The sequence below is a fragment of the Leptodactylus fuscus genome, chromosome 9 (assembly GCF_031893055.1).
Source record: "Leptodactylus fuscus isolate aLepFus1 chromosome 9, aLepFus1.hap2, whole genome shotgun sequence".
In the NCBI taxonomy this organism is placed as follows: Eukaryota; Metazoa; Chordata; class Amphibia; order Anura; family Leptodactylidae; genus Leptodactylus; species Leptodactylus fuscus.
In genome coordinates, this window is record NC_134273.1 from 88,880,228 (window position 1) to 88,894,546 (window position 14,319).

At 46.4% G+C, this 14,319-nt stretch overlaps 2 protein-coding genes across 5 annotated transcripts in view; both read right to left on the minus strand.

The window, feature by feature from the left end:
- The window catches only part of LRRN1 (leucine rich repeat neuronal 1), a 317,960-nt gene that overhangs the window by 167,204 nt on the left and 136,437 nt on the right, over positions 1 to 14,319 (minus strand). The window lies entirely within an intron of this gene.
- Positions 1 to 14,319, minus strand: part of LOC142217954 (contactin-4-like) — a 170,050-nt gene that overhangs the window by 7,396 nt on the left and 148,335 nt on the right. For all 4 annotated transcript variants that reach the window (XM_075286295.1, XM_075286294.1, XM_075286297.1 and 1 more), the window contains exons 16-18: positions 1,723 to 1,872; positions 1,001 to 1,071; positions 302 to 536 (exon numbers count right to left, since the gene is read on the minus strand). In XM_075286295.1, the coding sequence (XP_075142396.1) occupies positions 302 to 536; positions 1,001 to 1,071; positions 1,723 to 1,872 (456 nt within the window). The remainder of the gene's footprint in view (positions 1 to 301; positions 537 to 1,000; positions 1,072 to 1,722; positions 1,873 to 14,319) is intronic.

Below are 14,319 nucleotides of genomic sequence, written 5' to 3' on the forward strand. Positions count from 1 at the left end.
ATAGTTTATAACAATAATAAATCATATATTCTAATGTATCAGAGTGATAGAAGTCTATGTGTATAATACACTATAGAATATATATGTACTATATCTGTATACTACACTATAGAATGTAAATATATTATATACTATATCTGTATAATACACTATAGAATGAGAATAACATTATACAATATAAGAATATAAAAAGTGGACTAGATTGTAACGGATTATAGAGTATAAGAATACAATGTAACAGCACAGGATACAATGAGAGCACAATAATATGTAATAATATAATATACGGTCGGGCTCTCACCTTCCTCGGCAGTGTACACCACGGTCAGGGGGCTGAAGGGTCCTTCTCCCCTGTTGTTGAACACTCCAACCTTCACCTCATAGGGAGAGAAGGACGGCAGACTCTCATTGCGGTAAATGTAGCGAGAAGAATCCGCCGACGCCACCACCGTCTGCATCCAGCTAATGGTGCCGAATGGCCGGAACGCCACCACGTAGCCGAACCCTCCGCCATTCTGGAACTCCTCCGGTACAGGCTGGTGAGACATGGTCATATAATATATAAGGGGCGAGCAGATAATCCAGGGAGATTATAAAGTGGAGGGGGGGGGGGGTATTATGCTACATGGGAAGTATAAGAGGAGATATAAGTGCTAGAGGAGTATATAGGGGGGATTATAGGCCATAGAGAAGGATAAGAGGAGATATAAGTGCTAGAGGAGTATATAAGAGGAGTATATAGGGGGGATTATAGGCCATAGAGAAGTATATGAGGAGATAAAGATGTTGGGGATACATGAGGGGGGGGGGGGTGTTCCCTATGGGAATACAGGGATGTGACATGGGAATATTTGGGCGACTCTTTAGCATGTAAAGCGATTGTCCTCCGCCACCTATGTGCAGTATAAAACCCCCGGACACTCAAGTACATATGGAGGAGAATCCTAAATTTGTAGAATGGCGGCTTCATGCAGCAGGATCTGCCGTCGTCACCTCTCACCTCCCACGTGATGACCAGCTCGCTCTTACTGCCACCACCTCCGCTGACATTGGCCGGTGTCACCTCAGGAACTGCCAGAGAGGAGAGAAGATACCGGAGAGTGAGAGTTCTAGTCCGGCGTCTACACATGAGATATAACCTGTGGGATATGCCTCCATTTATGGAGGGGGCACTTACTTTTGTATGCCGGTTATGTGATGTCATGTGATTACTTTTTGATAGTGACAAATCTGCACAGAAGAGACTAATCCCCCCTCTGATCTCAGGGGCCCCACTAGGGGTCACTGTGGCCCCCATTACAGTTCTACATCTCATTATTAAACTCTGCTGCCATCTTGTGGCCTGACATGATACTGCAGCTTTCGTGTTTCGCCCACTTGTTGTTCAGTCTAGACGTTTCCGTTCCGATCCTCCAGTCATTGTGCGAGGACAGGTCGCAGGTTATAGATTCTATAGAATTGCTCAGAGATTTCTTGCAGTTGTTGCTGCACAGTTATCTCCTCTATTATGTGCCACATTCAATAATACAGGTAGCGGCGCCACATCAGCGTAATTAACCCCTGACTCCCCAGCCGCCAGGGACTGACACGTTCCCAGCATGCACTGTGATATGTTTGATCCCTACAAGGCCACTACTTATATCTCTATAGTAAACCTCTGTATGCAGTGAGCAGTCACATGTCATGCTATAAAGAACTCAATCCATAAGGGGCGCCACTCACGAGCTTCTTCTGTTCTCCTCTTGTCAGAGGGGGGGCTGGGCTCTCCAATACCGATCTGATTGATGGCGATAACACGGAACTCATATTCAACCCACGGACTCAGACCGACCACAGTGGCCGTGAAGAAGCGGCCATCTACAACCTCCGGCACTAGAAGAAGGAACACACAAGTAACAGCCCATGTACTCTATTACTATCTGTTATCAGCCATGTCAGGAGAGGAGAAGCCGACTGTAGGACAGGGGAATACAATCTATTACTATCTGTTATCAGCCATGTCAGGAGAGGAGAGGCCGACTGTAGGACAGGGGAATACAATCTATTACTATCTGTTATCAGCCATGTCAGGAGAGGCCGACTGTAGGACAGGAGAATACAATCTATTACTATCTGTTATCAGCCATGTCAGGAGAGGCCGACTGTAGGACAGGGGAATACAATCTATTACTATCTGTTATCAGCCATGTCAGGAGAGGAGAGGCCGACTGTAGGACAGGGGAATACAATCTATTACTATCTGTTATCAGCCATGTCAGGAGAGGAGAGGCCGACTGTAGGACAGGGGGATACAATCTATTACTATCTGTTATCAGCCATGTCAGGAGAGGAGAGGCCGACTGTAGGACAGGGGAATACAATCTATTACTATCTGTTATCAGCCATGTCAGGAGAGGCCGACTGTAGGACAGGGGAATACAATCTATTACTATCTGTTATCAGCCATGTCAGGAGGGGAGAGGCCGACTGTAGGACAGGGGAATACAATCTATTACTATCTGTTATCAGCCATGTCAGGAGGGGAGAGGCCGACTGTAGGACAGGAGAATACAATCTATTACTATCTGTTATCAGCCATGTCAGGAGAGGAGAGGCCGACTGTAGGACAGGGGAATACAATCTATTACTATCTGTTATCAGCCATGTCAGGAGAGGAGAGGCCGACTGTAGGACAGGGGAATACAATCTATTACTATCTGTTATCAGCCATGTCAGGAGGGGAGAGGCCGACTGTAGGACAGGGGAATACAATCTATTACTATCTGTTATCAGCCATGTCAGGAGAGGAGAGGCCGACTGTAGGACAGGGGTATACAATCTATTACTATCTGTTATCAGCCATGTCAGGAGAGGAGAGGCCGACTGTAGGACAGAGGAATACAATTTATTACTATCTGTTATCAGCCATGTCAGGAGAGGAGAGGCCGACTGTAGGACAGGGGAATACAATCTATTACTATCTGTTATCAGCCATGTCAGGAGGGGAGAGGCCGACTGTAGGACAGGGGAATACAATCTATTACTATCTGGTATCAGCCATGTCAGGAGGGGAGAGGCCGACTGTAGGACAGGGGAATACAATCTATTACTATCTGTTATCAGCCATGTCAGGAGAGGAGAGGCCGACTGTAGGACAGGAGAATACAATCTATTACTATCTGTTATCAGCCATGTCAGGAGAGGCCGACTGTAGGACAGGGGAATACAATCTATTACTATCTGTTATCAGCCATGTCAGGAGGGGAGAGGCCGACTGTAGGACAGGGGAATACAATCTATTACTATCTGGTATCAGCCATGTCAGGAGGGGAGAGGCCGACTGTAGGACAGGGGAATACAATCTATTACTATCTGTTATCAGCCATGTCAGGAGAGGAGAGGCCGACTGTAGGACAGGAGAATACAATCTATTACTATCTGTTATCAGCCATGTCAGGAGAGGCCGACTATAGGACAGGGGAATACAATCTATTACTATCTGTTATCAGCCATGTCAGGAGAGGCCGACTGTAGGACAGGGGAATACAATCTATTACTATCTGTTATCAGTCATGTCAGGAGAGGAGAGGCCGACTGTAGGACAAGGGAATACAATCTATTACTATCTGTTATCAGCCATGTCAGGAGAGGAGAGGCCGACTGTAGGACAGGGGAATACAATCTATTACTATCTGTTATCAGCCATGTCAGGAGAGGAGAGGCCGACTGTAGGACAGGAGAATACAATCTATTACTATCTGTTATCAGCCATGTCAGGAGAGGAGAGGCCGACTGTAGGACAGGAGAATACAATCTATTACTATCTGTTATCAGCCATGTCAGGAGAGGCCGACTGTAGGACAGGGGAATACAATCTATTACTATCTGTTATCAGCCATGTCAGGAGAGGCCGACTGTAGGACAGGGGAATACAATCTATTACTATCTGTTATCAGCCATGTCAGGAGAGGAGAGGCCGACTGTAGGACAGGAGAATACAATCTATTACTATCTGTTATCAGCCATGTCAGGAGAGGCCGACTGTAGGACAGGGGAATACAATCTATTACTATCTGTTATCAGCCATGTCAGGAGAGGCCGACTGTAGGACAGGGGAATACAATCTATTACTATCTGTTATCAGCCACGTCAGGAGAGGAGAGGCCGACTGTAGGACAGGGGAATACAATCTATTACTATCTGTTATCAGCCATGTCAGGAGGGGAGAGGCCGACTGTAGGACAGGGGAATACAATCTATTACTATCTGTTATCAGCCATGTCAGGAGAGGAGAGGCCGACTGTAGGACAGGAGAATACAATCTATTACTATTTGTTATCAGCCATGTCAGGAGAGGAGAGGCCGACTGTAGGACAGGGGAATACAATCTATTACTATCTGTTATCAGCCATGTCAGGAGAGGAGAGGCCGACTGTAGGACAGGGGAATACAATCTATTACTATCTGTTATCAGCCATGTCAGGAGGGGAGAGGCCGACTGTAGGACAGGGGAATACAATCTATTACTATCTGGTATCAGCCATGTCAGGAGGGGAGAGGCCGACTGTAGGACAGGGGAATACAATCTATTACTATCTGTTATCAGCCATGTCAGGAGAGGAGAGGCCGACTGTAGGACAGGGGAATACAATCTATTACTATCTGTTATCAGCCATGTCAGGAGAGGCCGACTGTAGGACAGGGGAATACAATCTATTACTATCTGTTATCAGCCATGTCAGGAGAGGCCGACTGTAGGACAGGGGAATACAATCTATTACTATCTGTTATCAGCCATGTCAGGAGAGGAGAGGCCGACTGTAGGACAAGGGAATACAATCTATTACTATCTGTTATCAGCCATGTCAGGAGAGGCCGACTGTAGGACAGGGGAATACAATCTATTACTATCTGTTATCAGCCATGTCAGGAGAGGAGAGGCCGACTGTAGGACAGGGGAATACAATCTATTACTATCTGTTATCAGCCATGTCAGGAGAGGAGAGGCCGACTGTAGGACAGGGGAATACAATCTATTACTATCTGTTATCAGCCATGTCAGGAGGGGAGAGGCCGACTGTAGGACAGGGGAATACAATCTATTACTATCTGTTATCAGCCATGTCAGGAGAGGCCGACTGTAGGACAGGGGAATACAATCTATTACTATCTGTTATCAGCCATGTCAGGAGAGGCCGACTGTAGGACAGGGGAATACAATCTATTACTATCTGTTATCAGCCACGTCAGGAGAGGAGAGGCCGACTGTAGGACAGGGGAATACAATCTATTACTATCTGTTATCAGCCATGTCAGGAGGGGAGAGGCCGACTGTAGGAGAGGGGAATACAATCTATTACTATCTGTTATCAGCCATGTCAGGAGAGGAGAGGCCGACTGTAGGACAGGGGAATACAATCTATTACTATCTGTTATCAGCCATGTCAGGAGGGGAGAGGCCAACTGTAGGACAGGGGAATACAATCTATTACTATCTGTTATCAGCCATGTCAGGAGAGGAGAGGCCGACTGTAGGACAGGAGAATACAATCTATTACTATCTGTTATCAGCCATGTCAGGAGGGGAGAGGCCGACTGTAGGACAGGAGAATACAATCTATTACTATCTGTTATCAGCCATGTCAGGAGAGGCCGACTGTAGGACAGGGGAATACAATCTATTACTATCTGTTATCAGCCATGTCAGGAGAGGAGAGGCCGACTGTAGGACAGGGGAATACAATCTATTACTATCTGTTATCAGCCATGTCAGGAGAGGAGAGGCCGACTGTAGGACAGGGGAATACAATCTATTACTATCTGTTATCAGCCATGTCAGGAGAGGAGAGGCCGACTGTAGGACAGGGGAATACAATCTATTACTATCTGTTATCAGCCATGTCAGGAGAGGAGAGGCCGACTGTAGGACAGGAGAATACAATCTATTACTATCTGTTATCAGCCATGTCAGGAGAGGAGAGGCCGACTGTAGGACAGGGGAATACAATCTATTACTATCTGTTATCAGCCATGTAAGGAGGGGAGAGGCCGACTGTAGGACAGGGGAATACAATCTATTACTATCTGTTATCAGCCATGTCAGGAGAGGAGAGGCCGACTGTAGGACAGGGGAATACAATCTATTACTATCTGTTATCAGCCATGTCAGGAGAGACCGACTGTAGGACAGGAGAATACAATCTATTACTATCTGTTATCAGCCATGTCAGGAGAGGAGAGGCCAACTGTAGGACAGGAGAATACAATCTATTACTATCTGCTATCAGCCATGTCAGGAGATGCCAACTGTAGGACAGGGGAATACAATCTATTACTATCTGTTATCAGCCATGTCAGGAGAGGAGAGGCCGACTGTAGGACAGGGGAATACAATCTATTACTATCTGTTATCAGCCATGTCAGGAGAGGAGAGGCCGACTGTAGGACAGGAGAATACAATCTATTACTATCTGTTATCAGCCATGTCAGGAGAGGAGAGGCCGACTGTAGGACAGGAGAATACAATCTATTACTATCTGTTATCAGCCATGTCAGGAGAGGAGAGGCCGACTGTAGGACAGGGGAATACAATCTATTACTATCTGTTATCAGCCATGTAAGGAGGGGAGAGGCCGACTGTAGGACAGGGGAATACAATCTATTACTATCTGGTATCAGCCATGTCAGGAGGGGAGAGGCCGACTGTAGGACAGGGGAATACAATCTATTACTATCTGTTATCAGCCATGACAGGAGAGGAGAGGCCGACTGTAGGACAGGAGAATACAATCTATTACTATCTGTTATCAGCCATGTCAGGAGAGGCCGACTGTAGGACAGGGGAATACAATCTATTACTATCTGTTATCAGCCATGTCAGGAGGGGAGAGGCCGACTGTAGGACAGGGGAATACAATCTATTACTATCTGTTATCAGCCATGTCAGGAGAGGAGAGGCCGACTATAGGACAGGGGAATACAATCTATTACTATCTGTTATCAGCCATGTCAGGAGAGGAGAGGCCGACTGTAGGACAGGGGAATACAATCTATTACTATCTGTTATCAGCCATGTCAGGAGAGGCCGACTGTAGGACAGGGGAATACAATCTATTACTATCTGTTATCAGCCATGTCAGGAGAGGAGAGGCCGACTGTAGGACAGGGGAATACAATCTATTACTATCTGTTATCAGCCATGTCAGGAGAGGAGAGGCCGACTGTAGGACAGGGGAATACAATCTATTACTATCTGTTATCAGCCATGTCAGGAGGGGAGAGGCCGACTGTAGGACAGGGGAATACAATCTATTACTATCTGTTATCAGCCATGTCAGGAGAGGCCGACTGTAGGACAGGGGAATACAATCTATTACTATCTGTTATCAGCCATGTCAGGAGAGGCCGACTGTAGGACAGGGGAGTACAATCTATTACTATCTGTTATCAGCCACGTCAGGAGAGGAGAGGCCGACTGTAGGACAGGGGAATACAATCTATTACTATCTGTTATCAGCCATGTCAGGAGGGGAGAGGCCGACTGTAGGACAGGGGAATACAATCTATTACTATCTGTTATCAGCCATGTCAGGAGAGGAGAGGCCGACTGTAGGACAGGGGAATACAATCTATTACTATCTGTTATCAGCCATGTCAGGAGGGGAGAGGCCGACTGTAGGACAGGGGAATACAATCTATTACTATCTGTTATCAGCCATGTCAGGAGAGGAGAGGCCGACTGTAGGACAGGAGAATACAATCTATTACTATCTGTTATCAGCCATGTCAGGAGGGGAGAGGCCGACTGTAGGACAGGAGAATACAATCTATTACTATCTGTTATCAGCCATGTCAGGAGAGGCCGACTGTAGGACAGGGGAATACAATCTATTACTATCTGTTATCAGCCATGTCAGGAGAGGAGAGGCCGACTGTAGGACAGGGGAATACAATCTATTACTATCTGTTATCAGCCATGTCAGGAGAGGAGAGGCCGACTGTAGGACAGGAGAATACAATCTATTACTATCTGTTATCAGCCATGTCAGGAGAGGAGAGGCCGACTGTAGGACAGGGGAATACAATCTATTACTATCTGTTATCAGCCATGTCAGGAGAGGAGAGGCCGACTGTAGGACAGGAGAATACAATCTATTACTATCTGTTATCAGCCATGTCAGGAGAGGAGAGGCCGACTGTAGGACAGGGGAATACAATCTATTACTATCTGTTATCAGCCATGTAAGGAGGGGAGAGGCCGACTGTAGGACAGGGGAATACAATCTATTACTATCTGTTATCAGCCATGTCAGGAGAGGCCGACTGTAGGACAGGGGAATACAATCTATTACTATCTGTTATCAGCCATGTCAGGAGAGGAGAGGCCGACTGTAGGACAGGGGAATACAATCTATTACTATCTGTTATCAGCCATGTCAGGAGAGACCGACTGTAGGACAGGAGAATACAATCTATTACTATCTGTTATCAGCCATGTCAGGAGAGGAGAGGCCAACTGTAGGACAGGAGAATACAATCTATTACTATCTGCTATCAGCCATGTCAGGAGATGCCAACTGTAGGACAGGGGAATACAATCTATTACTATCTGTTATCAGCCATGTCAGGAGAGGAGAGGCCGACTGTAGGACAGGGGAATACAATCTATTACTATCTGTTATCAGCCATGTCAGGAGAGGAGAGGCCGACTGTAGGACAGGAGAATACAATCTATTACTATCTGTTATCAGCCATGTCAGGAGAGGAGAGGCCGACTGTAGGACAGGAGAATACAATCTATTACTATCTGTTATCAGCCATGTCAGGAGAGGAGAGGCCGACTGTAGGACAGGGGAATACAATCTATTACTATCTGTTATCAGCCATGTAAGGAGGGGAGAGGCCGACTGTAGGACAGGGGAATACAATCTATTACTATCTGGTATCAGCCATGTCAGGAGGGGAGAGGCCGACTGTAGGACAGGGGAATACAATCTATTACTATCTGTTATCAGCCATGACAGGAGAGGAGAGGCCGACTGTAGGACAGGAGAATACAATCTATTACTATCTGTTATCAGCCATGTCAGGAGAGGCCGACTGTAGGACAGGGGAATACAATCTATTACTATCTGTTATCAACCATGTCAGGAGGGGAGAGGCCGACTGTAGGACAGGGGAATACAATCTATTACTATCTGTTATCAGCCATGTCAGGAGAGGAGAGGCCGACTATAGGACAGGGGAATACAATCTATTACTATCTGTTATCAGCCATGTCAGGAGAGGCCGACTGTAGGACAGGGGAATACAATCTATTACTATCTGTTATCAGTCATGTCAGGAGAGGAGAGGCCGACTGTAGGACAGGGGAATACAATCTATTACTATCTGTTATCGGCCATGTCAGGAGAGGAGAGGCCGACTGTAGGACAGGGGAATACAATCTATTACTATCTGTTATCAGCCATGTCAGGAGAGGAGAGGCCGACTATAGGACAGGGGAATACAATCTATTACTATCTGTTATCAGCCATGTCAGGAGAGGCCGACTGTAGGACAGGAGAATACAATCTATTACTATCTGTTATCAGCCATGTCAGGAGAGGAGAGGCCGACTGTAGGACAGGAGAATACAATCTATTACTATCTGTTATCAGCCATGTCAGGAGAGGCCGACTGTAGGACAGGGGAATACAATCTATTACTATCTGTTATCAGCCATGTCAGGAGAGGCCGACTGTAGGACAGGGGAATACAATCTATTACTATCTGTTATCAGCCATGTCAGGAGAGGAGAGGCCGACTGTAGGACAGGGGAATACAATCTATTACTATCTGTTATCAGCCATGTCAGGAGAGACCGACTGTAGGACAGGAGAATACAAACTATTACTATCTGTTATCAGCCATGTCAGGAGAGGAGAGGCCAACTGTAGGACAGGAGAATACAATCTATTACTATCTGTTATCAGCCATGTCAGGAGATGCCAACTGTAGGACAGGGGAATACAATCTATTACTATCTGTTATCAGCCATGTCAGGAGGGGAGAGGCCGACTGTAGGACAGGGGAATACAATCTATTACTATCTGTTATCAGCCATGTCAGGAGGGGATAGGCCGACTGTAGGACAGGAGAATACAATCTATTACTACCTGTTATCAGCCATGTCAGGAGAGGAGAGGCCGACTGTAGGACAGGAGAATACAATCTATTACTATCTGTTATCAGCCATGTCAGGAGGGGAGAGGCCGACTGTAGGACAGGGGAATACAATCTATTACTATCTGTTATCAGCCATGTCAGGAGGGGAGAGGCCGACTGTAGGACAGGGGAATACAATCTATTACTATCTGTTATCAGCCATGTCAGGAGAGGCTGACTGTAGGACAGGGGAATACAATCTATTATTATCTGTTATCACCCATGTCAGGAGGGGAGAGGCCGACTGTAGGACAGGGGAATACAATCTATTACTATCTGTTATCAGCCATATCAGGAGAGGCCGACTGTAGGACAGGGGAATACAATCTATTACTATCTGTTATCAGCCATGTCAGGAGAGGAGAGGCCGACTGTAGGACAGGGGAATACATTCTATTACTATCTGTTATCAGCCATGTCAGGGGGGGAGAGGCCGACTGTAGGACAGGGGAATACAATCTATTACTATCTGTTATCAGCCATGTCAGGGGGGAGAGGCCAACTGTAGGACAGGGGAATACAATCTATTACTATCTGTTATCAGCCATGTCAGGAGGGGAGAGGCCGACTGTAGGACAGGGGAATACAATCTATTACTATCTGTTATCTGCCATGTGAGGAGAGGCCAACTGTAGGACAGGGGAATACAATCTATTACTATCTGTTATCAGCCATGTCAGGAGAGGAGAGGCCGACTGTAGGACAGGGGAATACAATCTATTACTATCTGTTATCAGCCATGTCAGGAGAGACCGACTGTAGGACAGGGGAATACAATCTATTACTATCTGTTATCAGCCAATGTCTGGAGAGGAGAGGCCGACTGTAGGACAGGGGAATACAATCTATTACTATCTGTTATCAGCCATGTCAGGAGAGGAGAGGCCGACTGTAGGACAGGGGAATACAATCTATTACTATCTGTTATCAGCCATGTCAGGAGAGACCGACTGTAGGACAGGGGAATACAATCTATTACTATCTGTTATCAGCCAATGTCTGGAGAGGAGAGGCCGACTGTAGGACAGGGGAATACAATCTATTACTATCTGTTATCAGCCATGTCAGGAGAGACCGACTGTAGGACAGGGGAATACAATCTATTACTATCTGTTATCAGCCATGTCAGGAGAGACCGACTGTAGGACAGGAGAATACAATCTATTACTATCTGTTATCAGCCATGTCAGGAGAGGAGAGGCCGACTGTAGGACAGGGGAATACAATCTATTACTATCTGTTATCAGCCATGTCAGGAGAGGAGAGGCCGACTGTAGGACAGGGGAATACAATCTATTACTATCTGTTATCAGCCATGTCAGGAGAGGAGAGGCCGACTGTAGGACAGGGGAATACAATCTATTACTATCTGTTATCAGCCATGTCAGGAGAGGAGAGGCCGACTGTAGGACAGGAGAATACAATCTATTACTATCTGTTATCAGCCATGTCAGGGGGGGAGAGGCCGACTGTAGGACAGGAGAATACAATCTATTACTATCTGTTATCTGCCATGTGAGGAGAGGCCAACTGTAGGACAGGGGAATACAATCTATTACTATCTGTTATCAGCCATGTCAGGAGAGGAGAGGCCGACTGTAGGACAGGGGAATACAATCTATTACTATCTGTTATCAGCCATGTCAGGAGAGACCGACTGTAGGACAGGGGAATACAATCTATTACTATCTGTTATCAGCCAATGTCTGGAGAGGAGAGGCCGACTGTAGGACAGGGGAATACAATCTATTACTATCTGTTATCAGCCATGTCAGGAGAGGAGAGGCCGACTGTAGGACAGGGGAATACAATCTATTACTATCTGTTATCAGCCATGTCAGGAGAGACCGACTGTAGGACAGGGGAATACAATCTATTACTATCTGTTATCAGCCAATGTCTGGAGAGGAGAGGCCGACTGTAGGACAGGGGAATACAATCTATTACTATCTGTTATCAGCCATGTCAGGAGAGACCGACTGTAGGACAGGGGAATACAATCTATTACTATCTGTTATCAGCCATGTCAGGAGAGACCGACTGTAGGACAGGAGAATACAATCTATTACTATCTGTTATCAGCCATGTCAGGAGAGGAGAGGCCGACTGTAGGACAGGGGAATACAATCTATTACTATCTGTTATCAGCCATGTCAGGAGAGGAGAGGCCGACTGTAGGACAGGGGAATACAATCTATTACTATCTGTTATCAGCCATGTCAGGAGAGGAGAGGCCGACTGTAGGACAGGGGAATACAATCTATTACTATCTGTTATCAGCCATGTCAGGAGAGGAGAGGCCGACTGTAGGACAGGAGAATACAATCTATTACTATCTGTTATCAGCCATGTCAGGGGGGGAGAGGCCGACTGTAGGACAGGAGAATACAATCTATTACTATCTGTTATCTGCCATGTGAGGAGAGGCCAACTGTAGGACAGGAGAATACAATCTATTACTATCTGTTATCAGCCATGTCAGGGGGGGAGAGGCCGACTGTAGGACAGGAGAATACAATCTATTACTATCTGTTATCAGCCATGTCAGGAGGGGAGAGGCCGACTGTAGGACAGGGGAATACAATCTATTACTATCTGTTATCAGCCATGTCAGGAGAGGCCGACTGTAGGACAGGGGAATACAATCTATTACTATCTGTTATCAGCCATGTCAGGAGAGGAGAGGCCGACTGTAGGACAGGGGAATACAATCTATTACTATCTGTTATCAGCCATGTCAGGAGGGGAGAGGCCGACTGTAGGACAGGGGAATACAATCTATTACTATCTGTTATCAGCCATGTCAGGAGAGGAGAGGCCGACTGTAGGACAGGAGAATACAATCTATTACTATCTGTTATCAGCCATGTCAGGAGAGGAGAGGCCGACTGTAGGACAGGGGAATACAATCTATTACTATCTGTTATCAGCCATGTCAGGAGAGGAGAGGCCGACTGTAGGACAGGGGAATACAATCTATTACTATCTGTTATCAGCCATGTCAGGAGGGGAGAGGCCGACTGTAGGACAGGGGAATACAATCTATTACTATCTGTTATCAGCCATGTCAGGAGAGGAGAGGCCGACTGTAGGACAGGGGAATACAATCTATTACTATCTGTTATCAGCCATGTCAGGAGAGGCCGAATGTAGGACAGGGGAATACAATCTATTACTATCTGTTATCAGCCATGTCAGGAGAGGCCGACTGTAGGACAGGGGAATACAATCTATTACTATCTGTTATCAGCCATGTCAGGAGAGGAGAGGCCAACTGTAGGACAAGGGAATACAATCTATTACTATCTGTTATCAGCCATGTCAGGAGAGGCCGACTGTAGGACAGGGGAATACAATCTATTACTATCTGTTATCAGCCATGTCAGGAGAGGAGAGGCCGTCTGTAGGACAGGGGAATACAATCTATTACTATCTGTTATCAGCCATGTCAGGAGAGGAGAGGCCGACTGTAGGACAGGGGAATACAATCTATTACAATCTGTTATCAGCCATGTCAGGAGGGGAGAGGCCGACTGTAGGACAGGGGAATACAATCTATTACTATCTGTTATCAGCCATGTCAGGAGGGGAGAGGCCGACTGTAGGACAGGGGAATACAATCTATTACTATCTGTTATCAGCCATGTCAGGAGGGGAGAGGCCGACTGTAGGACAGAGGAATACAATTTATTACTATCTGTTATCAGCCATGTCAGGAGAGGAGAGGCCGACTGTAGGACAGGGGAATACAATCTATTACTATCTGTTATCAGCCATGTCAGGAGGGGAGAGGCCGACTGTAGGACAGGGGAATACAATCTATTACTATCTGTTATCAGCCATGTCAGGAGAGACCGACTGTAGGACAGGGGAATACAATCTATTACTATCTGTTATCAGCCAATGTCTGGAGAGGAGAGGCCGACTGTAGGACAGGGGAATACAATCTATTACTATCTGTTATCAGCCATGTCAGGAGAGACCGACTGTAGGACAGGGGAATACAATCTATTACTATCTGTTATCAGCCATGTCAGGAGAGACCGACTGTAGGACAGGAGAATACAATCTATTACTATCTGTTATCAGCCATGTCAGGAGAGGAGAGGCCGACTGTAGGACAGGGGAATACAA